The sequence below is a fragment of the Eretmochelys imbricata genome, chromosome 11 (genome assembly GCF_965152235.1).
Source record: "Eretmochelys imbricata isolate rEreImb1 chromosome 11, rEreImb1.hap1, whole genome shotgun sequence".
Taxonomy (NCBI): domain Eukaryota; kingdom Metazoa; phylum Chordata; order Testudines; family Cheloniidae; genus Eretmochelys; species Eretmochelys imbricata.
In genome coordinates, this window is record NC_135582.1 from 23,699,686 (window position 1) to 23,727,529 (window position 27,844).

The following is a 27,844-nucleotide window of genomic DNA, read 5'->3' on the forward strand; positions in this document are numbered from 1 at the left end:
TGTCTATTTGGAGTAGTAGTTTCTCTCTTTTAGGGTGTGCATGCACCTTTGGTTAATAACCATATAAAAACATAATGGGATTTGCTCAAGTAAAATTTTATATTCTGCAATCACATGGCCCTGTTCGAGGGTCAAATATGGTATACTAATGTATTTTTATTTTGTCCTATAATCACAATATTAACTTAAAATAAAGACTCTTTTTTACATATCACAATCATACTGCTAACAAGACTTTTTTTTTGTTTTCAGAACATCTCTGCCACATAACCAAATAAAAATTGCATCTCTCTCTCTCTCTCACTCACACACACACACACACGTTGAAGTAAGGAATAAAATCACCTTGGTAATTTTGCCATCAGAATTTCTAAATATTTTTCCAACATCTTGGCAATATTATGCATTTTAAAAAGACTGCAGGCATTCAAATGATTGTCAGTCATGCAAATAATCACTTACTTACACTATATGAGTTTGGTCTGGATAAAGCAAATTACCATTTGAAAATAACACAAAAAACACTCTGGGCTAAGAGCTTGCTTTATGAATCTTAGCTTGGCCACAATATTTCTTAACCTTTTTCTCTTCAATCTCCATTCATCTAGATTTCACTGTAATAATACAGTCTAAATTAATAAACTGTATTCAGTTGCCATGGGTGCATTCAACATTATTTGAAACATAAATGTCTTGTAAAGAAATGGCAAATACTGGATGCAGATAAAGCCCCAAAACCCAAGAACTTTATTCAAAGTTATGGGAAAGTTTTTTTTAATGCTCCTGTCTTTTATGATGATATTGGTTTTTTCCAGACTGCATATTTATAACTCATTTCTAAATACAGTATTTAAATGAAAATTAAAATATATATCAGCAGGTCCTATTCATATAAAAATGGAATGGATTTTTAAAAATGTGTTTTTCTAATAAGCATGTCAACAAACCACGAATTGTGTGTGCATAAAGTTATGTGCACATGCATAATAATATTTACAGACATTACTGAAATTCTGGCCTTTAGGTTAAATTTCAAATGTAACATCTGTAATATAAGAAAGCTGTCATTCCTTAGAAAGACAAAACTTAATAAAAATTAAAATTATTAATTAAAAATAATGTACATTAAAATTTAATGTAATCTGTGACAATATATTTATCATGCCTGCATACCCAAGGTCAGGCACTCATAGTGGGATTTTAAAAAGTACTTGAAGGATTTAGGAACAGGAATCCCACTGAAAGTGCCCTAATTTTCAAAGTTGCTAAGCACCCACAGCTCTCACTGGCACTCCAGAAAATCAGGCCACAGGGACGTAAATGCCTAAATTTGGGTTCAAAGGCTTAACTTTAGGCATCCATGTTTACAGATCTTGGTGTAGTGCTTTAGATTCCTGCTATCCTTTCTAAGTCTTAAAACAAATCTATACATGTCAACAAAATTTGCTAACCTAGTCTTAGTGTTAAATGACTCTTCCTTAGAGAAACCTTCCACAAATAGACAAATCCTTTGAAATTATTTGTAATGTGATAGCTGGTCCATGTTGAAGGTTTAAGGTGTGAATATTTAAACAGAATGAAACTTGAAATAAAATCAAACCCCAGACTCCTGCAGAGCCATTTAAGTTTCATTACACTGTTTCCCATCCTTATCAGCAAAAATGCAGAACCCCCTTCATGTTATTTTTAGGAACATAGTACAGTTTTGCAAACTGATTATCTCTAGTTAGTGTAAGCCCCATTGAAGCAAAGCTCCTGTTGAGGAGGAGAGTTCCTTGTGATAGAAAAAAAAACAAGTGTGTTAGGTTTAATCAGAAGTGAAAAGAATCTTCAGAATGTTCCCTTTGAGCCACATAACCCAACCCTTTGCTAATTTCAAGATGGGTTCTGCAGTAAGGGTAATAAAAAATGTCCTTTGTACTAACTAAGGTAGAGTGAAGAGTTACTATAACTGCAGTTAACACCAAAATTATGCAAGTTTGATCAACATTAAAGAAGTTATTTTCACCTACCTGTAAGCAATAAAACACAGAGGTAGGGGAAAAAATCTCACTACAGCATACCTAAGAAAACACTTATATAGGTCTGAATAAAGAGAGTAGATAGCTTTTCCAAATAAAACAACCTAATAAATTACCATTGGTGAATTATCTAGTCAAACAATGTCTTCTATCTTTGCCAAAAATAAGTAGTTCCTCCTTAACATCAAACTATTCTTCTATGAGACGTACTGACTATTGACCTGCTTGGCAAATCTCCTATTGATTTCATTGGTGCAGTATCTGGTCCTAATGTGCATACCATTAGGTTATTGAAATACTTTTGTAAATGAATGGATTTTGCAGCACAGTAACATATAACCAAATTCCCTAATTAACAATGCTTGAACTAATCAGTTAAAATTTAGCAGCAAGGGCTATCGGTTTAGAAAGATTTGAAACAAGTTATGACATAATATGGAGAATGGAGTCAAATGTACTGACCTGCTCACATCAGGAAACCTGACTGGAAAGTAAAGAACTTGGCACTTTGGTCTGATTATTTTTTCCAGATCCTTAGGCCTGTGGTCAGGAATCAGCTTCAGAAAATTTCCGATAGATGTAAGAAATGACTCCATATTAAAAGCAGAGTTGAACACCACAATATCAGCAACCAAACTGTAAAATATAGCTAGAATTAATACAATGTTCTTTAAGAAAAATCAGAATTACTTTAAAGCCAGGCTAATGTAAGATAAATATTGTGACACTAACTGGCAAAGCAAGAATTCCAAATTAAAGGTTGGGATTCCATCGTATCAGATGAATAAGAGAAAGTATCAGCCTTAGTTGAAATTTCTTGGTTTCTGTCCATATGTTTCATCATTAAATGTTATTTAACAATTTTTATTAAAAAAACATCTTTTAAAAATTGAATTATAAATGTTTATTATTATTATTATTTTGAAGAATCACAGCCATTCTGACCTTTTAAGAAAATTCTCTTTTATACGTGGGTCAATTTTTACTCATTAGATTGTAAGAATACTTTTGCTGCTATTAGCACTTATCATGAAAAAAATACATTAAATAAACTATAGTACAATCCCCCACAACCCCTTTTTGCCCCTGAATATTTCAGGGGCATCTAAAACTTTCTAAAAAAGTTAAACTGGGAAAAAGGAGATAAAATTGCTCAGTGCACGTACCTACTGAGACACCTTTGGTTAACCAAGAATTTCAGTTAACCGGAACACAGATAAATAATTATAATTATATATTTTAAACCATGGACACATAGTCACCCTGAATCAAAATATTTGATATCGTGGAAATTTTTATAAAACAATAAACATATACAAAGTCATAACATCATAGATTAATCAATCAGTTATATATTTTTAAAAAATAATTACGACGTAATTTTGGTACATTAGCAGAAGACAGGACATGATACAGAAAATATTTTGTCCCTCAATATTACCTCTTAAAAACAGTAGAACTAATATTTTTGCAATTTTGTTAAATTATATATGTGTGATTTCTCAGCTAAGGTTTTCAGTCTGGAGAAAAGGCAAAAGTATCAAACAATGAAAAATTGGGAATTTTATTCTGGAAGTGCTGACACAATCTTAACTATATTGGCACAAATGTAATATTATAACAAAGTTACAAATGTTTTATGGCTATTAGATTTTCTCAGTATGTCATATTGTAATACTGACCTATGGGCCCTAAGATACATTGGGGACATGTATTCATAAGTCACTGGACTGGTGAAAAGTATATTTGAAGTGAAAACCTGTCATTCATCCTCACAACTCACACTGCTGTCTGGCCAAGAATGAAAATGGAAAATGCTCACAAAAGCAGTAGGACTCAGCAGGAAAAGCAAGGAAACATTTGAGAGAGAAATAATCCTTTTTAACTAGACCATGAGAGTTGAACTTTTTTTTAAAATCTCCCATTCCTCTCCACCTATGACTTTTTACCATTTGTTTTTCTCAAGTTAAAACAACTAGTGAGCCAGCCCACCTCTTTGAATAGACTTATAGTTGACATACAAAAGAAAAGCTTGATCTTTTACCCATTATATAATAAAGGCCTGCACATTTTGTATCTCTGCTTGCTTTTTACATTAGAAATACTAGGTTTGTCTACTCCATTTTTTGCTGAAGGTTATAAGTGTGACTGGCAAACTGGAGAGATCCTATCATCTCAAGAAACTGAAACCTGAGCAACTAAAAGGGAAGGAATATTAGTCATACTATTTAAACTTTGTCAACACCTATGTAACAAACTACTGACAAACACTTGGGAGAAAAGCTCTCTTTCCTAAAGATTAACACCACAAAACAGACTTGAGAAAGCTCCCAGCCCAGTTATCTTGTCCCCCAGGAAGTCTTTGAACAAAAACAGAAGACAAGACTTAACATTCCTGACATTTCTAAGGTAAAAAAAAAAAACAGAAAAAACCTTAAAACATTAAAAACTTCAGGCCTTCTTTAATATCATATGGTGTGTGTGTGTGGAGGGGGGGGGGCAACATTTTTTTTTCCTTTACAAGTGACTGCTAATAGGCAGAAACAATGTAGCTAAAATATAAACAACATATATTCTCTTTTGCCATTAAAAATGTCCATTTGCAGAGCCAAAAAATGTTCAAAATATATACATTATGCATTTACATTAATGTACAAAGGCAACTCTAGGCTAAACATGGAAGCAAGCTGTCACAAAAGCGTAAACACCTTTAAATCCCTCCTGGCCAGAGGAAAAACCCTTTCACCTGTAAAGGGTTAAGAAGCTAAGATAACCTCACTGGCACCTGACCAAAATGATCAATGAGGAGACAAGATACTTTCAAAGCTGGAGACGGGGGGAAACAAAGGGACCTCTCTGTCTGTGTGATGCTTTTGCTGGGACCAGAGCAGGAATGCAGGTCAGAACTCCTGTAAAGAGTTAGTAAGCAATCTAGTTAGATATGCGTTAGATTCTGTTTTGTTTAAATGGCTGATAAAATAAGTTGTGCTGAATGAGATGTATATTCCTGGTTTAGCGTCTTTTTGTAACTTAAGGTTTTGCCTAGAGGGATTCTCTATGTTTTGAATCTGATTACTGTTTAAGGTATTTCCCTTCCTGATTTTACAGAGGTGATTCTTTTACTTTTTCTTTAATTAAAATTCTTCTTTTAAGAACCTGATTGCTTTTTCATTGTACTTAAGATCCAAGGATTTGGGTCTGTGTTCACCTATGCAAATTGGTGAGGATTTTTATCAAGCCTTCCCCAGGAAAGGGGGTGTAGTGCTTGGGGGGATATTTTGGAGGGGAGACGTTTCCAAATGGGCACTTCCCCTAATATTTTTGTTAGACACTTTGGTGGTGGTAGTATAAGGTCCAGGGACAAAAGGTAAAAGTTTGTACCTTGAGGAAGTTTTAACCTAAGCTGGTAAGAATAAGCTTAAGGGGTCTTTCATTCAGTTCCCCACATCTGAACCCTAGAGTTCAGAGTGGGGAAGGAACCTTGACACAAGCATTCTTGGATGTCTCTTCCTAACTAAGAGAAAGGTCCTGTAATATAAAAACTCAGAAAATTACAGCATTTACAATACTAAAATAAGTTAAAATACATCTTTTTTAGATATTTCCTTTCTCAGCTTCACCACCCAACACCATATATTTATATCAATAAATTTCAAAATGGCTGCTACTATTTTCAAAATACATTCCAAGTACAAAGAAAAGGAGTACTTGTGGTACCTTAGAGACTAACAAATTCATGTGAGCATAAGCTTTTGTGAGCTACAGCTCACTTCATCGGATGCATTCCAAGTACAGTACAGCCATTTCACTACATTTTCACAGCATTGCTACTTAATAACTGAAGCATCTTGCAAATGCAATGACAGAAACAGATCTAGAAAATGGTCTCTATATATAAAGATTATCATTTGAGAAATCTGAATATCAATTGGCTCATTTTACAAGGATGCAAATATTTTATATGTATTTAAAAATATTCAATCCATGCTTATAATATGTCTTCTAATAACAAATAGGTGAGATAGATCAACCAAATGAATTTATTTCAATTCAAACCAATTCAGCTTTACAGATTCACTTCGGTTTGTAGAGTGTCTAATCACAAAGCTTTTCAGTGTGCTGTTATTAACTTCTTTCATTAACTTAGATTCAGGAAATACATTTGTTTTAAGTAACAATAAAGGACAACAGCCTTTAAAACGTCTGGGTATTTTAGCACTGCGCAATTTCTGAATACCAAAAGAAAGAAATGTAAGGATTTATCTGATATGTTTACTGCTCTCACTCCTTTAAAACAAACAAACAAAACTGCAGCATTATGTTTTAATTTTTGTTTATTCCCCGGAAAAGCCCTATTTTAATTCAGTTGGATGCATTAAAATCCATAGCTCAGTAAGAGCTGATTAACTGCCTCTCTGCTAAGTGTACTTGAGGTACAGCATCTTGTTTGCGATGAATAGGTATGAATTGAAAATTAGCAAAATTTACAGGTGTAGAGTGGTAGTCCTTTAGCACACAGGTAGACTTGAACAATAGCTCGAGATGAGGCTACATGTGAAGTACTTTATTACTTGTTTCTGCCAAAGCACTTGACTTAGCACCTCCTTTGGATTGTATATATTTGTATCTCAGTTTGTAACAGTGTTGTTGTTTAAGTAGCACAGGACTCTCCAGGTTTAAAAATGCTTAAAAGATGCCATTAAATAACACATAATGGTATAAGAAACACCTACCATGAAAGAATCTGGTTGTATCCATATTGGAAATCTCTTTCCTGGCACTTCTGTACAGGATATGCCAACTGGTTCTCGTGGAAGTAAAGGACCTTTTTCAATTTGCCAAGGTCAGGCCGAAGGGCAATAAGTTCAGTCAGGTTAAGCACTGAGCTTGCAAAGAGGATCCTAAGAAACAAGGAAAGTAGTGTTTACTGTCTATGAGCATGCTCAGAAGGGTCACCCTGTCCCTTCCTCTCTGCCTACCCCCCCCCCCCCCAGAAATACATAACCCCAATAGGGGCACATCAATAGCTAAGCCTTAATACCATGTAGCAGCATTCTAAGTTTTGATCTCTTAAAAAGCAGCTGCTAAGAACTCAGCTAGAAAAGCACTGAATCATTGGTCTTCTCAGCTCAGTTACAAAGAAATGCAAAATAAAAAAGCTGGACGGATTTTATTGAAAAAGGCAAGAAAAGCTGTATCTAAAGGACAAATGGAACAAAGATAAGGCTGACTGGGGAATACTTTGCTTGCCAGTTTCATTACACGTTACTTCTTTATGCAACCAACTACTGAAATTCAATATATGAGCAGGAATGGCACATGTTCATGTTATGACATAAACCCCTTTGATTTATGTAGTATACTTATCTGGTGTGGTCTTTTTCTCTCTCTCCAGCTCTTTTCCCATTTTTTTAAGCATTCTACATGACATGTTTTTGTTGTTTTGTGCCCTGCTCCCCAATATTGCGATAGTACAGTTACCATTTCATAGTCCATAAAATTGTTCATATCCTTCAAATTATATATAACTCAAGCACAAAGAAAATTAGCACACTGATTTCTTGCCCTTGATATAATTTAATAAACAATCAGAAAGTTAACTTACCTAAATGAGTAGTGTGAAATTCTGGTCCTACTCAAGTCAATGGCAAAACTCAGTTTGACTTAATAGGGCCAGGATTTCACCCATAGTAATATAAGCTGATATTTAATGTCTTCTGGTAGCAGAATCTTGACGTATAGTTCCATTCTGTAGTGGCCACATATCTGTAGATATTTTTACGTATGCTAAATTCCTCAGCACCAAGGCAAATATTTGAAATCAGAAATTTATCTCAAATAAAACATTAAGCTTTCATATACGATTATAGACACAGTATGTTCCTCACTAATTTGCCAGTACATCCTTCATTCTAATGATGCAAACACAATGTTTGGTTAAAGAGTTTCTTTTCTGTAACCTGATGCTCACAACCAAAAACATAAAGACTATTACAGGAGTACCAAACATCTGATGACACAAACACTACAATATCCCTACTAGAGTCACCAAATTTAACCCTCCATGAAAGAGGGATTGAAACAGTTGAATCTTTGGACGTTACTCACTGTAGTCATAATTCTTGGCTATTATTACATCCTCTTGGGTCTGCAAACCCAGAGAAATGTAAAACCCTGAGGTCTTAGCTGATGTGATCACAAGAACACTTCTTATGAACCCAAAACCACCAGGGGACAAGTCTATTAATGCAAACTGCACAGAGAGCTACAAAAGCTCACTACCCCCCTCATCACTGACTTTCACTGTTGAGAAGATAAACAAGACCTTCTCACTTACAAAAGCTGGGAAAGATGCAAGACTTGAGGGCATCTTTCCAGTATTTATTAAAACCCTGTAGCCAAGGTACAGAAATGGGGGTAGCACTCTTCTCCTATATCGTCCCTCAGGGATTCTCCCACAATCTGGTGTGAGGCTATGACCATTGCCAAGCCCAGGAACATTACTGAATGAACAAGTTGGTTTCCAGCCAAGTCAAAGATGCACTGGCCAAGTATTAGTCTTAACAATACGCACATAGGTGGGATTCCAGTGAAAACTCAAGATTGGGGCAGCTCTCTTAGACATATCTACCACCTATGGCCCTTCTGAAAGCCAGCAAAATTATCCGATACAATGCAATGATAAAATTCTTCTCTGAAGTTCTGACCAATCATAAGTTTCATGTTTTTCTTGGTGACCAGATTCAGCAGACCATGTACTCTCAATGATGGTTTACCATAGGGATCAGTCCCACCACCAATTTGGTTAACATCTATATTAGTGACCTTCCTTGTACATCACCATGGAAATTTGCTTATGCTGATGAGATTGTGTGATTGTGCAGTCAGAACAATTTGCTAACAAGGACTTTAAACCATGGAAGGATATTTCTTAAGCTGAAACTAAAATGAAAATCCCACCAAGAGTCATGTCAACATTTCATTTAAGTAATCCAAAGGCTATGACAGAACAGCATGTGGACTTCTGTTGCCAACAGATAAAACACAATCCCACCCTGAATTATCTTGGTGTGACAATAGACGAAGCCTCACGTACCACTGACACATGACGAAATAAAGATTAATGTAAACCTCATTCAAAAACAAACAGGAAAAACATGGGAAGCTGATAAAAAAAAAACCCTATGAACCTCTTCACTGGTCCTTGTTTAATCTACTACAGATACTGCTCATCCATCCAGACACATAGCTCCCACATGTCACTCATTGATTCTCATCTTACCACCACCATGAGAATCAGTACATAAAAACATGAGAACATAAGAATGGCCATGCTGAGTCAGACCAATGGTCCATCAAGTACATAAAAAGTAGTTATAAGGAGGAGGGAGAAAAATTGTTCTTCTTAACCTTGGAGGATAGGACAAGAAGCAATAGGTTTACATTGCAGCAAGGTTTAGGTTGGACATTAGGAAAAACTTCCTAGTTGTCAAGGTGGTTAAGCATGGGAATAAATTGCCTAGGGAAGTTGTGGAATCTCCATCAGTGGAGATTTTTAAGAGCAGGTTAGACAAACACCTGTCAGGAATGGTCTAGATCAGTGGTGGGCAACCTGCAGCCCACAATCTGATTGTGGGCCTCAAGACATTTTGCTGACATTGACCGTCCGCAGGCACAGCCCCCTACAGCTCCCGGGGGCCGCGGTTTGCCGTTCCTGATGAATGGGAGCTGTGGGAAGCGGACCTATCCTCAATTAATGTATAGTTCTTTTATGAACCCAATTATTCTTGTGGCCTTCACAGCATGCCCTGGAAACAAGTCCCACAGGTTGACCGTGCTTTGTGTGAAGAAGTACTTCCTTATGTTAGTTTATGCCAATAAATTTCATTGTGTGACCCCTGGGTTGTGTGTTACGTTAAGGAGTAAACAACACTTCCTTATTCACTTTCTCCACACCACTCATGATTTTATAGACCTCTATCATATCTTCCCCCAGCCAGCCATCACTTTTCCAACCTGAACAGTCCCAGTCTTTTTAATCTCTCCTCATATGGAAGCTTTTTAATCTCTCCTCATATGGAAGCTGTTCCAAACCCCTAATAATTTTCATTGCCCTTCTCTGGACATTTTCCAATTCTAATATATCTTTATTGAGATGGGGTGACCAGAACTGCACAAAATATTTAACATGGAGGGGTACTATGGATTTATATAGTTGCATTATGATGTTCTTTGTCTAATTATCTACCCCTTTCCCAATGGTTGCTGTTAGCTTTTTTGCCTGCTATTTCACATTGAGTGGATGTTTTCAGAGAACTATCTACAATGATTCCAAGATCTCTTTCCTGAATTGTAACAGATAATTTAGACCTCATCATTTTGTATGTATGACTGGGATTATATTTTCCAGTGTACATTACTTTGCACTTATCAACATTGAATTTCATCTGCTATTTTCTTGCCCAGTCACCCAATTTTGTGAGATTCCTTTGTGATTTTTCGCAGTCTGCTTTGGACCTAACTATCCTGTGTAATTTTGTATCATCTGAAAACTTTGCCATCTCACTGTTTACCACCTTTTCCAGATCATTTATGAATGTACTGAACAACACTGGTCCCAGTATAGATCTCTAGGAGCCCCTGCTATTTACCTCTCCACGCTGTGAAAACTGACCATTTATTCCTACCCTTTGTTTGATGTCTTGATCCATGAGAGGAACATCCCTCTAGCCCACCACTCCTTACTTTGCTTAAAAGCCTTCAGTGAGGAACTTTGCTTTCTGAAAGTCCAAGTACACGATATCCACTGGATCACCCATGTCCACATGGGTGTTAACACAAAGCGTGATTTCCCTGTACAAAAGCCATGTTGACTCTTCCCCAACATACCGTGTTCATCTATGTGTATGATAATTTTGTTCTTTATTATAGTTTCAACCAATTTGCCTGATACTGAAGTTAAGCTTACTAGCCTATTATTGCCAGGATTGCCTCTGGAGACTTTTTTAAAAATCAGCATCACATTAGCTATCCACCAGTCATCTGGTACAGAGGCTGTTTTCAGCAATAGGTTACATATCACAGTGAGAGCTGCAATTTCATATTTGAGTTCTTTCAGAACTTTTGGGTGAATACCATCTGGTTCTGATGACTTATTGCTGTTAAAATGTATCAGTGTGTTCCAAAACCTCCTCTACTGACTCCTCAAATCCTCAGATTTGTCACTTAAAAAGAATGGCTCAGATGTAGGAATTTTCTGACATCATCTGCAGTGAAGACTGATTCAAAGTAAAATTACAGTAAATCACATGGTACAGTAAAAACACCACCACAACCATAGCTTCCCATACTGCACACATCCACTGACCCCAAATTCATCATGACAAGAGAATTTTTCTGGAGTCCAATTGTATCCAAGGAAATAAAGATCTGTCAATACATGAAGATCTAAATAACAAGCTGAGATTCAAACTCCAATCTAGAAAACTTTTTTGGTTTGCAGTGCAAGAGCTCAAAGAATCAGGATTTTCCCTGGAAGATCAATGGCAAGCAAAGTGGAAGGATACCAACATTCCATACAAACATCTCATCTGGGATCCAACTGAAGAACCCAGTGGCTCGCCCCTCCTGCCCCCCCCCCAAAAAAAAAATTGTCCACTTTGAACCACATTCGAACATCACGTGGCAGATGTGCCTCTCTCTCCACAAATGGGAACTAAGACACTAACCCAATTTGCAACTGCAGAAACAAACTTCAAACTATGGAACATCTTGTCAACCAATGTTCCACACAATATCTTGGTGGAATCTCTGCTATCCACTTTGCAACACCTGAAACAATCAAATTGGATCATGAACTTAGACTTGAACATCTAACTTTGTTGTTTTTATGCCATATAAAAGATGACTCCTTTCCTTCTTATATGCTGGGCTGAAAAGAGAATTTGATTGATGCAGGTTAGTATCTGTGGTTCTGGCAAAACAAGTATTTCTTTAGGAGAGATCTGAATGGGCAAAGGGAGGAAATACGGCATATTCAGACTGAAACCATATAAGGCAGCATGCAACAAGACAAAGGCAAGAGTGGGAGGAAAGAAAAAAAGGACGGGGAACATTATGAGAAATGAGATGCAAGATATAGGCTACAACAGAGTTGTGCAGGGCCTTCAAGGTGAAGCTGAGCAGTTTAAACTTGATGTGGTGTGTAAGGGGGAGCCGGTGCAGCGATTCAAAGGAAAAAGTAACATGGTCATATCAATGGACAATAATCATTGCAGCAGCATTTTGGACAAACTAAAGCGGTAGGCATCAGAGACACATAAAAGGAAGAGGTTTGTAGTAATAAAGGAGGGAAATAATAAGGTCCTGGATAAGTGTTTTAGCCACTCAGATACAAAGAGTAGGGTTAAAGCCGCTAAATCTTAAAAAAGTGGTAAGACTTTTACCAACAAAATCACATTTCATTACCAGGTTTCAGAGTAACAGCCATGTTAATTTGTGCTGGAAATGGCCCAACTTGATTATCATACACATTGTAAGGAGAGTGATCACTTTAGATAAGCTATTACCAGCAGGACAGTGGGGTGGGAGGAGGTATTTTTTCATGCTTTGTGTGTATATAAAAAGATCTTCTACACTTTCCACAGTATGCATCCGATGAAGTGAGCTGTAGCTCACGAAAGCTTATGCTCAAATAAATTGGTTAGTCTCTAAGGTGCCACAAGTACTCCTTTTCTTATTTCATTACCAGTATCATTAACTAACCAATGACAAGAGCAAGTTTTATAATTATTGGCAAACCCCAAATTTAGAATTCGAATGGTTTTGCTTATTTTTCCTACTGTGACGGCAAATGAAATATAAATCCATAATGGTATTATAAAATGTCCTCACTGATCCCCTAAAAACGTCCCAGAGTTCTATAACATAAACCTACACATATTAGCTGCCCTCAGCTTTGCTTCTTTACTGGTACAAGAGCTTTAACTACCGGCAATAACCAATTTCCTTAGGCATTATAAGCTTAAATAACACCTGACAGTACAAGTCATTGTGAACATGCCCACAGAGGAGTAGTGTATATGGCTAATGGACTCATGCAGGGCACTGGAGGATATGTTGAAGAGTATTTCTACTTAACACCTACTACTAGGGGAGGAAAGGGAAGTTTATTACAATGTAATGTGTGACATAAATATATATCAGTTGTCATTCTATGTGACATCAACTTTCATTTTACCTCAGGTTATTATTTAAGTAATAAATCCTAACAAGGTGAGCTTTATCATCCCACTGAGTCTTTCCAGGAGGTAAGGACACAAGGTGATAGCAAGAACGCTGGAAACATGATAATTCCTGACAGCTGCTGCTTGAGCACAAGTTAAATTGAACAGTTTATCTCAGCATAAAGATGTTATAAGGTTTTATGTTTAATTTAAAAAAATTAACATAAAACCCAGAGAAAGCAGAGTTAGGCAATCTTTCACAAACATGACATACTACAATCACTGTATAAGCTGGATTAGTACTTATTACCACACTACTAGAGAATTAAGCTGTTTTTAGACCACCAAAGAGCTTTAAATTGCAACTTTTGTTTCTGTAAGAGAAACCTATATTTAAAATGTCTGCTAAATTCAAATTAACAGCTACATCATTAGCTTACCATCTCACAAAAAGTACATATAAACTGCTATTATGGTATTCTTACCCAAACCTATCAAGACTACAAACATGTTAATACATACAGTACATTTCTTTACATTATAACTACAGTACATACTACCCTGAAAGCTGCATTAAAGACCACCTTTCTTAAACAACCATCTGCTCTTAGTGATCACCCCAAAGTGTCCCAAGCATTTTGCAGTGTTTTAAATGACCACTTCTCCAACACAACCAGAATTAATCCCAAATATAGCAGCAACATCTCTTCAAAGACAGGCTGAACTGCTTTGGACTTCAGTGCCCAGTAAACACACACTCTACAAGCCCCCGTCCTGCATAGACATAAGCTTGTGCTTACCTTTAATCATGCAAGTAGCCCATTTGACATCAGTGGGACTACTTATGTGAATTAAGTTAAGCACATGCTTAGGTATTTGAAGGATCAGGGCCATTATTTGAGCACAGGATAATCTGAGTTCTGCACAGATCTGTCTATTAAATTTTTATAGTAAAACACTGAAGAGCAGTAACATATAAAAAGCTTTACATTTTAATTTCACTTACATCTGTAGTAACTGGCAAAATATTTTTATCAGCACAAAGGCGGATCCACTACCTTCAGTGTGGTAAAATAGAGGGTGTGTTGAAGAGGGAAGAAGGTGTGGCAGATTTAGAGCTCACAGCAGCAGCATAAAGCTCTCCTTAGCTGAGTGGAGATTCAAGTCCATACATCTTTTTTGCAAGATTGTGCAAAAAGTTTGTGATTGAAACACACAGCACTTAGGAAAATCAGTGTAGGCACTATTAACTCTTCCCATATATGTATTATAATAGGTCTTACAATTTCATGATACAGAATTATATTTGATCAGTACTTGTACAGGAAACCTCTAGGGAAAACCCAAGAAGGAATATTCTTTAGATGGTGCTATTTGAACCTATATTGATACATCCAAACTGCACGATGTTTAAGACACTGTGATGTTGGAGGTGCACTCTTTGGATAAGAGATTTGTCTTGAGATTTTTGACTTCCTGTACTAATTAAAAATCCCAGGACACTTTTCACAAGACTAGAGGTGATTACTGTATTCCACCCAAATTACGATTTAGATTATTATATTCTATCTCTAGATAAAATTCCTTCCTAAAATTTCAATTGGATGTGGTAAACAGCCTCACTTCCAATCCTAATGTGCTGTGTAAGTTCTACAGTTTTGAACATTCATACAGTTTTATCCCAAATATCATTGTATTTCATAATATATTTGACTGCAAACTCTTTAAGGCAAGGATCATGGCTAGATGTGAATTTATACAGAACCCAGCACAGTGGGGCCCTGATCCTGAATTAGGGTTTATGCGTACTACTGCAAGTCAAATAAATAGTAACTGGTCAATGAGGCATACCATGAATGATGGTTATGTTTTTGTGACAGGACCCCCCAGTGGGAACTGGGGTACCACTGAGCCTGCCTGACCCACCAGCGTGGTCTCCCTTTACACTATATTGCTGCGACAAGCCCTCAAGCTCCCTCCAGCACACATACAGGTAGGGACATACACAGCTACAACTACATACAGATTCTGAGATCAGCTCTGCATGGGAAGGCTTCAGTGAAGGAACTTCCCAGATACTCAAGTGCACACTCCCCTCTGGAGGGTAAATCCAAAAATTATACTGTCTTGCACTGCATAGAGATCTGTACAGCATACACTAATGAGATTTCCCTCCCACTCTCAATGTGGAGAGGAAATATACAACAGCTTTTAACCCCAACTTATAACTTCCACACACTGGTTTGTGATAAAGCAAAAACAAATTTATTAACTACAAAAGTTAGATTTTACATGATTATAAGGGATAGCAAAGAGATCAAAGCAGATTACTAGCAAAAACGCAATCTAAGATTAATATACTACAGAGATTGGATATGAGTAGCAAATTCTCAACCTAAATGATGATTTAAACTGGCTGCAGGCTCTTAAAGGCAAGCTGTACTTGCTTGCAGCTTAAATCCCAGGTATTCCTTTCACAGGCTAGAAATCCCTCTAGCCTGGGTTCAGCTCTTCCCCCCAGTTCAGTCCTTGTTCTTCAGGTGTTTTCAAGAGTCTTCTTTGGGTGGGGAATCAGTGAAGAGCCTCGACGATGTCACTCCCCTGCCTTAAATAGCTTTTGCATATGGCAAGAACCCTTTGTCTCCAAATTTGGTTCCCACGCCTTTCAGTGGAAAAACACTGGTATTCCAAGATGTAGTCCAGTACCAAGTGATCAGGTCACATGCCCCTGTAGTGTCATAGCAGCCATGACTTGGAAGCTGTCTGTAGCATCCTCAGGAAGGCTTCCCCATGGGAGATGAACTTCTTCTAAGGCCTATTGTTTTCTCTAATGGCCCTTCCCAGCCAGTCATCTAGACTGATTGCATTCTGCCTAGTCTATGCATCTATTACAAATATTACACATTTGTAATAGATGCATAGACAGTATTCCTAAGTTCAGATACCAAAATGATACAAGCATACAAATAGGATAGTCATAGTCAGTAAATCATAGCCTTTTCAAGGACATCTCACATGACATATCTTGCATAAAATACATCATAGTTATGCCATAAGCATATCATAATAATATCTCTATGAAGAATATGGGGCACAGTTTTGTTATGAAATTACATTAACTATATCTAAATATTAGAGTAATTAATACTATTTTAAAGGGACAAATTTTGCACTGAGATCAGTGTGAACCAGCCCTTCAGGAAAGTAGGGGCAAGATTTGGATAGAGCAATGCGCATCATGGAGCTCAGCTCCTTGGTGACCTCTTGTACACCAGCATGCAAAATGTGAGATCAGAGAAAGGGCCAGAGAAATGTGGTAGTACACTCATAACTGGATTCTCCCTGGGGAGCAAGTGTGTCAGGATGAACAAGTGGCTACTAGCCTCTGGGATGTAGCAGTGACTTCATATCTTTTAGGGACCACTCTTCCCTCCCTGCTTTACGGTCTCACTAAGTCACTATGAGACCAGACCAGCTACTCAGGTTCACATGGGCCTGAGGTTTTGGATTCATGTTATCTTTTTAAATTAAACATTAATTGTACATCAAATATTCTTATTAATTAAATGTATACTAGATGAGGTATTTTGGTTTAATACCATATATAATTTGGATGTGATCTCTTCTAAAAGTTATATTTTTATATGCATATATTTAGAATGTATAAATTACAATAAATCATAAAAAAGCTTTTCTGTTTTCCTTAAAACAACATGACTTTGAATTTCTGAACAATGATAAATACTAATAAATGATAATATATTTCAATATACAATATAATAAATAATAAATTAACTAATTTCTTTCCCATGTGGTATGTATTATTGTCAAGCAGGCTTATAGATATTATAAAATATATTCTATAAATTAAGGGCTTTTTAAAATACAGAAAGTAATTTGAAATGTTTACAAAAAATAATTGTCTTACTACTGTAATGTTCTTTATTTTTCAGAACAAGTCACAAGGTTGTCATCCCTTTCATCATAATTAGGTCATGTGTTTGTCATATTTATTTATTATGTACTTTCATAAATATTTACAAATATTAATTGTAAAGAAAAATATTTTTCTTGTTGTTGTAATTACTATACGTACATAGGAAAATATAAGTAGTAAATATTTATGATTCCTATTTGTTCATTTATTTTAAAGGGTTTTATTTTGTTTTTGTTTTTTTCATTATATGTGCAAAATATTTTAAATGTCCAATGCCTTTTTGATGTATTTGTTAAAATAATATTTTCTAGTATTATGCCCCATTGCTTGGTGTATTGGGAAATCTTGGTCCCATTAATACATGGGCCCGGGATACAGTTTCCAAAAGTAAGGAACTTCCTGTGTGGCAAACTCAAAAGGATTTCCTGTATATCATCCCTTCCATCCAACCAAATTTCCCATACATCAACCCCATCTCTATCTGAGCAAAATCCTGTCAGTCCCCTTCAGACTATTTTTGTATTTTTGTTGGTTTTGGTGGTGGTGGTAGTCTTCCAGAACCACTGTTGCATATCCCAGTTCTCTACTCTATTCCTCTTTAGGCATGCATCTTCAGACACCTATCAAGGATAGGTTTCAGAGTAACAGCCGTGTTAGTCTGTATTCGCAAAAAGAAAAGGAGTACTTGTGGCACCTTAGAGCATAACCAATTTATTTGAGCATAAGCTTTCGTGAGCTACAGCTACATGCATCCGATGAAGTGAGCTGTAGCTCACGAAAGCTTATGCTCAAATAAATTGGTTATGCTCTAAGGTGCCACAAGTACTCCTTTTCTTCTATCAAGGATATGCACTGTGGATGGGATTTTCAAAAGCACCCAGTGTTGAACTAAATGCTCCTATTAGAACTAAGGACAGGTCTACACTACAGCGCTGTATCAGTATTACTATGTCGTTCAGGGGTGTGAAAAATGCACACTCCTGAGTGACATAATTATACCGACCTAACCCCCAGCGTAGACAGTGCTATGTTGATTGGAGGTGAATTAACTATGCCTATGGCATAGTAGCATCTTATCTAAAGTTCTACAGTGGTACAGCTGCGCCATTGTAGCACCGTGGGTGAAGACAAGCCCTTAAGGTAAGACTACTGTTGACTTCAATGGGAAACAAATTATGCTAATGGTGTGCACTATGGAAAATCTCACCCTTTAACAATTCAAGTGGACAGATAAATGTGCTCACTATTTTGTCTTTAGTCCCAGCTATTTGGGTTCACTGAATGTTAATTCAGCGCCTCACCATAATATTTTCATACAATCAGACATAAAGCCAAGTTACAGTTTAGCTCAGATTCCAATTTTAAGGGTCAGATCTTCAGCTAGTGCAAATCTACTAATTTCTGACACTGATTTACACAAGCTCTAAAATCTACAGCCCTAAATCTGTATTACACTTTTTATGTGCCCTCTGATTCAAGAGACACTGAAAAAGGGTTTCAAACAACAGCTAACTAGATACATACTTTTTTATTTAACTATAACATCAAGAAGTAAGCTTGAAATAGATTCTTTTAGAGATATGACTTCTATATTCAACAAAAGATTCTTTAAAGAATGCTTTCTCTGTTTTAGGTAACGGCACTGAAGCATCCTGAATTTTACTAAGAGTATGGTAATAATTTTCTTCCTGATTTGTAATTATATTTGACTACAATTAATTACTAACAGATACACATTTTCACTTTAAGGGCAGATTGCTCACCATGAAATACATAATCTCCTCTGCTTCAATAAACAGAAAGGGTCAAGACCAAACAGATACAGCTGGGATGATGGAAGGGAAAAGCCATGGTTTCACAGCTTCTTCATCCCTTTCAGATACCTTAAAGAATAAATAAATAATTAAGAAAATGTTCACAAAATACAGTGCAACATCTACAGGTGAGGACTCCCAGTAGGTGAAATTTAACCATTGGCAGAGGGCTTGTACAAGGCCCTCTGCACAATGAGGCGTAAGAGGAGCATTGTAAGAGGAGTGCAGAATGGGAAGCTAGTTCTACCTCTTCTTAGAATAGATGGGTGCATTGAGACAGGCCAGGGAAAAGACCACTGGGTGCATGATTTTAAAAATCCACAAATTCATCAAGAAAGAGTCTACAAAGGGCAGACACAGCGTGCCGAATAGTGCCTCTCTAATTTCTAGGCTCTACATTTCATCTATTTCCCTATTTTTTCATGGTCAAATCTCACAGTGAACCAATTACATGGTTCTGGTTTGGGTTTACATAGTGGTCACTACAACCAGAAGTGGTATCGATGGCCTTTCTGGACCACAGCATCTGACTTCCCCAAAGACTTATCCCAGTGAACCAGGTTAAACTCAAAATGCAGCAAACAGCAGCAAAAACAGATCCCCCTCACCTCCAGCCCCCCCGCAAAAAGATTGTGCAAGTTTTATATGGGCAGTACAGAAACATCATAAAGTCTAACAAGCCATGAGTTCATAAACATAGGGCAAATTCGGACCAAGGCTGATTCTCAATGTTTTTGCAGTTTTGCACAATTAAAACCATTACTCCATTTAAAGGACTAATACATTTTCTGCTTTTAGAGAAGAAGTTCTGCTTAAGAATCTCCTGTCGCATCTTGAATATTCTAAGAAAAGAAAAGGATCAGGACCCCAAGCACCTTATTAAGCAGTTTTACAATTCTGGTGTCACTCAAACATATCAGGTGAGTGATTGTTTCTTATGTCAATTCTGCATCTTGATCTCCAAACACTATGTAGAAGTTTGAGGGTTGTTGCTGATAGGAGCACATTATTTTGTGAAAAATGTATTTCAAGTTTTTCTAATACTATGTTACTCTGAAATGAAATTTGAGCATCTAAAACCCTAAAGATAACTCAAATGCCTTTTAAAAAAATTTTGTGGCAGCTAACTCTTTTGTAGCTAATTTTCACAAATATTGGCACCCCTATGTGTCTACCCTAAAGGTTGTTACCCCTCCACAAGAATAGGCGTCTTAAGAAAAGCAGGATTCTCCCAAGAAAACTAACACAGTCCTTGAAAAACTGAGACTGTCACAAAACCTGAGCAGCTGGCAACTCTGTCACCATGAAGTATCCATATGGAAGACCGTGATGTGTCAAACTACCCAAAACGATTTTGGATAGTGTAGAAGATACAATAAATAATTCAGTATCTTCAACACTTTCAACAGCAGGTAGTAGATATGCTACCTGCTTCTATGATGTGCCAAAATGTAACATGTGAGAGAGAGACAGAGAAAGAATGTGAGCATCTCCAAACTGTTTTCATGTGGATATATTGCTTGAGGAAGTTCTCTTTTTAGAGGCATATGATCGCTATCAGAAGTTTGTCAGTAACAGGCAACATTGCAGTGCATTAGAAAAGTATAGAAAAAAATCATATATTAATGAAAATGCTTTCAATATATATGTGCACAAAACGTAGCTGTAATAATTGAAAATCTATGTTACACATTATGGTGAGATTTTACACATGAAAATGCCAGGAAATTCAAAGTATGATTCCCCCTCAACTGTAATGAAGCCCCTTCATGCATATGTAATATTTGTTATTACTTCATAGAGTGATAACTTTTCTATCTTAATACATACTGTACAGTATATGCAATTGAAGTTGCAGTGGGAATCATAACTTTAAATGCCCTGATTTTTGTCAATGCAAAATCTCAACCATAAAGTTATATATAATATTTTACATTTATATCCTTTTTCATCACTTTTTAAACAGTAATCAAACATTAAAAATGATACAGGTTGGGATCTGAGGATAGAACTTGGCCCAGATCAAAAGTAAATCAATAAGGAATGTTATATTCTATATAAACTGTACATTATTATAATCATTGATTACTTGCTATCAAAATTTTTCAAACTTTGCAAAGTGCACAAAAATGACCAAACAAATTTTAACCAAACTTTCCAAAAATATTTAATTTCATCCTGAAGGAAAATTAGTCCAGAATTAAGTATCTGGAAATGGGATCACACAATAAAAGTTCCTCCTCAGCTACATTAAATACATTTTGCATTGCTTTGAATCTATATATGCAACACACTTTTTAGTAAAAAGAAAAGGAGTATTTGTGGCACCTTAGAGACTAACAAATTTATATGAGCATAAGCTTTCGTGAGCTACAGCTCACTTCATTGGATGCATTCAGTGGAAAACACAGTGGGGAGATTTATATACACAGAGAACATGAAACAATGGGTGTTACCATACACACTGTAAGGAGAGTGATCAGATGAGGTGAGCTATTACCATCAGGAGAGTGGGGGGGAAAAACCTTTTGTAGTGATAATGAAGGTTGGCCATTTCCAGCAGTTGACAATAACGTCTGAGGAACAGCAGGAGGGGGCACCCAAAGTTCAGCCACCAGGTTTGCCGTGACATTATCGGGGATACTGTTCCTGATGGCTTGTAGTCCATCTTTGTGTGGAATGTTGGTGTAGAGGGCTTCTACAACCATAGTGCCCAGGATGGTGTTTTCAGGAAGATCACCAATGGATTGTAGTTTCCTCAGAAAGTCAGTGGTGTCTCGAAGATAGCTGGGAGTGCTGGTAGCGCAGGGCCTGAGGGGGGAGTCTACATAGCTAGACAATCCTGCTGTCAGGGTGCCAATGCCTGAGATGATGGGGCGTCCAGGATTTCCAGGTTTATGGATCTTGGGTAGCAGATAGAATACCCCTGGTCGGGGCTCCAGGGGTGTGTCTGTGCGGATTTGTTCTTGTGCTTTTTCAGGGAGTTTCTTGAGCAAATGGTCTAGTTTCTTTTGGTAACCCTCAGTGGGATCATAGGGTAATGGTTTGTAGAAAGTGGTGTTGGAGAGCTGCCTAGCAGCCTCTTGTTCATATTCCGACCTATTCATGATGACGACAGCACCTCCTTTGTCAGCCTTTTTGATTATGATGTCAGAGTTGTTTCTGAGGCTGTGGATGGCATTGTGTTCTGCACGGCTGAGGTTATGGGGCAAGTGATGCTGCTTTTCCACAATTTCAGCCCGTACACTTCGGCGGAAGAACTCTATGTAGAAGTCCAGTCTGTTGTTTCGACCTTCAGGAGGAATCCACCCAGAAACATTCTTTTTGTAGTGTTGGTAGGAAGGTCTCTGCAGGTTAGTATGTTCTTCAGAGGTGTGTTCGAAATATTCCTTGAGTCAGAGATGTCGAAAATAGGATTCTAGGTCACCACAGAACTGTATCACGTTCGTGGGGGTGGAGGGGCAGAAGGAGAGGCCCCAAGATAGGACAGATTCTTCTGCTGGGCTAAGAGTATAGTTGGATAGATTAACAATATTGCTGGGTGGGTTAAGGGAACCACTGTCGTGGCCCCTTGTGGCATGTAGTAGTTTAGATAGTTTAGTGTCCTTTTTCTTTTGTGGAGACAGCTCCCCAACCTGAAGCAAATACTCACCAGCAACCACACACCACACAACAGAACCACTAACCCAGGAACCTATCCTTGCAACACAGCCCGTTGCCAACTGTGTCCACATATCTATTCAGGGGACACCATCATAGCGCCTAATCACATCAGCCACACTATCAGAGGCTCATTCACCTGCACATCTACCAATGTGATATATGCCATCATGTGCCAGAAATGCCCCTCTGCCATGTACATTGGCCAAACTGGACAGTCTCTACGTAAAAGAATCAATGAATGGACACAAATCAGACGTCAAGAATTATAACATTCTAAAACCAGTGGAGAACACTTCAATCTCTTTGGTCACTCGATTACAGACCTAGACCTAAAAGTGGCAATTTTCTTCAACAAAAAAACTTCAAAAACAGCCTCCAACGAGAGACTGCTGAATTGGAATTAATTTGAAAACTGGATACAATTAACTTAGGCTTGAATAAAGACTGGGAGTGGACAGGTCATTACACAAAGTAAAACTATTTCCCCACGTTTATTCCTCCCTCCCGCCCCCTCCTGCTGTTCATCAGACGTTCTTGTCAACTGCTGGAAATGGCCCACCTTCATTATCACTACAAAAGGTTTTTTCTCCTCCGCTCTCCTGCTAGTAATAGCTCACTTTACCTGATCACTCTCGTTACAGTGTGTATGGTAACACCCATTGTTTCACGTTCTCTGTGTATATAAATCTCCCCACTGTATTTTCCACTGAATGCATCCGATGAAGTGAGCTGTAGCTCACGAAAGCTTATGCTCAAATAAATTTGTTCATCTCCAAGGTGCCACAAGTCCTCCTTTTCTTTTTGCAGATACAGACTAACACGGCTGCTACTCTGACACTTTTTAGTAGTGGTTCTCAAACTAGGGCTGCCGCTTGTTCAGGGAAAGCCCCTGGCGGGCCAGGCTAATTTGTTTACTTGCCGTGTCTGCAGGTTCGGCTGATTGCAGCTCCCACTGGCCGCGGTTCGCCGCTCCAAGCCAATGGGGGCTGCAGGAAGTGCGGCCAGCACATTCCTTGGCCCACGCCGCTTTCTGCAGCCCCCATTGGTCTGAAGTGGCGAACCGCTGCCAGTGGGAGCCGCGATCGGCTGAACCTGTGGACGCGGCAGGTAAACAAACTGAACAAGCAGCGGCCCTAGTTTGAGAACCACTGATCTATAGTGACTGATCATTTTATCTCATATGCTCTGGTAACATAAATCTCTAGCTACAGCAACCCTACTAAGATAGAAAAAAGAGAGTGAGTATGAAAAGAAAGGCAGCTTGTTTTGCAACAACTGCTACATCTGGTGCTGCTGACACTGGGGATAGGGGACCAACCAGAAGGACAGAGAGTATCAGAGAAATACAGCAGAAGTTATGGAGGAAGAAGAGAGGTGTTAAATACATAAATCTGAAAGGTAAGAACTTTAATTCAGAAACCAAATGACCAAAGATTGCTCAAAGAAGAATACAGGCAGTCCTCGGACTTACGACACAATTGGTTCCTGAAAATTGTGCTGTGAGTCAAAACGTTGTAACTCGGAACCGCAATACACTCCATTGTGGGACCAAGCATAGTAAAGTCGAAACCAGTTGTCGTAAGTCGAATCAGGGGGTCATTTCAGAAACGTCGTAAGTGCTGTTCATTGTAAGTCGAACATCGTAAAGTCGAGGACTGCCTGTACAGCAAGTGTTAGTCTCAAAAGAAAGACTGCTAACTTAAAATGTATGGAAACATTGAATCCTTTCAAAGTTTTTAAAAATATTAACCTGTTATTTAATTTTTCTCTAATTCATGGTTAAAAATCCAACAAGATTGATAGAGAATACTTCATCTACATTAGTATGCAATATACATTTACCATATGGATGGATGAGCTAGTTTAAAAAAATAATCCCCCAAATCTTTCACCCATTTCTAGAACCTGACTCAAGCCAAACCTTTCATAAGTTCTAAAATATATGGAATCTCTCTCTCTCTTTTTTTTTTTGCACATTCCCTTGCAATTCTTCCATTTAGACAAAAAAGAAACCAGACGTGCCAAAATATCACAAGAAAGGTTGTTCTCACAGCACTTCTGGCACAGATTGGAAATGGTAGTGCTTTGAATTTTGTTCCTGTTACATTTTCAACCCAATTTGCTGAGAAAGCAAACTAAAGCTCAGCTTTGGAACATTTTGAGATTTGCCCATTCTGTAAATAATAATTAGTACTTGTATAATGTTTTTAAACTTCTATGTTTTTTACAAACAAATATTTATTCCAATATCCCTGAGAGGTAGATACAATACAGTGGATGTCCTTAAGCTGTTCCCTTTTAATTTGTTGCCATTAAATAAGGCATTAAAAGAACTATTTTATATATAAGGGAATATCAGCTCATATTTTAAATGCCTTACTTAACAGTAAAAGGACACATTTAAAGTGTGCTCACTGTCAGCATTATTATCTTCATTTCACATATGCACAACTTGAGGCTCAGGTATTAAGTGGCTAGTTTACAGCCACAGAGGGAATCAGTACTCTGATTAGAACTCAGAATTTCCTGTATTCCAGTCCAGTGCTCAAACCATAATACCATGCCTATGTTTTATCAATAACCACTGTTCAATTCATCTGTAATTTTAGAAGGATCTATATGTGGCTATTCATCCATGTATTTATATGTCCCTAATCATCATAGAATCTGAATGCTTGAATCAGACACGATGGGCAAGGTAATATCCTTTAGTGGAGCAACTTCTGTTGATCGAAGAGTTAAGTTTTCAAACTACACAGAGCTCTTCTTCAGATCTGGTATACAGGACATTCAGTCTGTATCTTTAAGGCCACAGCAACTCAATATCTCATGTCTTCAGATTTCTTATATTATTTTTTGCTTTTGTTCTACCTCACTCTAATATATATCTATGAAGTAGTAATATCCTAACTTGAACTATTTGAAACTATGACCATGACAACTGTTGAAGATATTTAATTTGCTGTATCAAAAGAATGAATGAGTCTTTTCCATTTTGAAAAAAGATCACAGGAAGCTGATGGAACTGTTTAGTTGCCAACTTCTACTACCCATAAAAACTGAATAGTGTTAATGAGATATTTTTGATCACATTCTCCAAACAACAGTTTTTCCAACAATGCCTTGGAAATGCATACAGTATCATTTTAAGGTGTCTTGAAAAGCAAATCTTTGTCAAGATGTTTGTCAAGGTGACTGGAGATAATCTTTGGAAAGTGTGATGATCCTTTTTTAAAAACTCTGGACAATCGGTAACTCTAAGACTGTATGGGATTAATTTTCTCTCTACATCTTTAGTATATTTTCTGGAAGAAAGCAAATAAATTTACTGCAGAATTCAAGACCTTTATAAAATCTTGAGCTCTAAGGGACAGATATTTACGGGATCTCTACTTTATTTCCTCACTCTTAAATATAAAAACAATTAACAAGCTACATTAAATTATTATAAATGAAAAAGTGACAATTCCTTTCTGTTTTTTCTGTAATCTGTTGTATCTGGATATCACAGCATTTGGCGATATGTTTCGCAATATCTAGGGACGAGTAGGTAGTTTCAGTATTATCTTGCCTTGCTTCTTCATATTCTTAATATCACTTTAAATTAGGTGTGTGTGTTAGAAGTATAAATGTATGCTCAGCAGGTCAACAACAGGCTACCATGCAGGAGTTCTGAATTTGAAGGATATTGCTATGTTACAATGAAATCAGTGTAGGAGAAATATCATGGTGAATGTTCAGGAAAATAATATTTCCCATGTCCATGAGTCACTGGCCCAAGAAACAACACTACCTTTAGACAAGGCCATGGGGACTAGAAAGAATTAGAAATGAGGAACACATATTTTAGGGTCATTTGAGTATCATCAAGAAGATAAGAAGAAAAGTGGGGAGGGAGAAACAGGAATGTGGGCTGCACAGCCATACTATCTGCTGACACTGCTATGATTAAAAAAGGTCAGTTGCCATTTTTATCTCATTTTACAAAACATAATCCATATTGTACCCTGATATTGCAGTATGTCTGATATTGTATGCGACCTTATTAGTTTGAGGCCTCTGCAACACCTGTGGCCCAGCAGAGTGACTTGATCACCAAGTGACAGCCTCAACTTTAAATAGCTTATATATATATTTTTAATTTAGAACCCGAGCCCGAAGTCAGTTAAAAGACTTACATTCACTTCAGTGGCCTTTGGATCAGACCCTTAATTAAGATGGAAAATGGGATTTGGTTGAGGTAAAAAAATTAAGGTTTAAAACAAATTTGTATTTCTAATTCAGAAGGAGATTGGAGAACAAATTCTAATCTTAAGAGACATAATGCTATTCAGCACATATCTCTAAAAATCTATACACAGCATCATACTCAAGATATATGATTATGTTTGCCACACACCTGAGATGAGGAAATACATGAAGCAGGGTTGAGAAAGGACCTAGTAACTGCAATCCTGTGATGAGTTCAGGATCTCGCTTTCATTTTTTAAAACTGTGCATCTAGCCCTACTTAGTGAAGAAAACCTTGTCAACATGATCCAAGTATACCCAGTGCTGAGAAGACTCTCTGCATTTGCAGATACACTGAAACCAACAGCTCTGAGAGGTATAAACTGCCCAATTCCTTTTACAGGTTGTTAATCTGGTTCTTTGGGGGCCCAAAACAACATCACAGAATGGGACTGTGTGTGTGAGGGGACCTGTCCAAAGAGCAGTGGTGGTGGACCCCCATCAAAGGTTCTTGCATAGGCAGCCCCTACTACCCTAAGAAAGGACAGGGTCATGGTATGTGTGGTGGGGCAGGGAGGAGGGGTGGAATGTCATGGCACAGCCACTGTGTGGGGAGTTGTCTAAAACCCCAGATCACCATAATCCTGGTGCTGACCCGAGGTACACAATACAATAAAGGAAAGGAATGAACTTACTTTAACAAACTGTTTGAAAAGAAATCTTATTCTAAACAAGAGACCATGGACTGAGTTTAAAGGAAAGGAGCAAACTAGTCTGCAAGACATGAAAATAGAATTTCACAGAATTACACACATGATTAAATCATGAAGCAAACTGCCAAAGGTATCAATAGGAAAAAAAGTAACAAACATCTGTTCAAAGATGAGTTGGGCAGCATTTGAAGAAAGATGAATCAGAAAGAACACCCAATAGGAAATGTGTATTATAGTTCAT

General features: G+C 37.4%; 1 protein-coding gene across 3 annotated transcripts in view; it reads right to left on the reverse strand.

Moving 5' to 3' along the window:
• Positions 1-27,844, reverse strand: part of QTMAN (queuosine-tRNA mannosyltransferase) — a 279,507-nt gene that overhangs the window by 145,776 nt on the left and 105,887 nt on the right. For all 3 annotated transcript variants that reach the window (XM_077829445.1, XM_077829442.1, XM_077829444.1), the window contains 2 exons: positions 6,755-6,922; positions 2,484-2,657 (listed from right to left, as the gene is read on the reverse strand). In XM_077829445.1, coding sequence (XP_077685571.1) covers positions 2,484-2,657; positions 6,755-6,922 — 342 coding nt within the window. The remainder of the gene's footprint in view (positions 1-2,483; positions 2,658-6,754; positions 6,923-27,844) is intronic.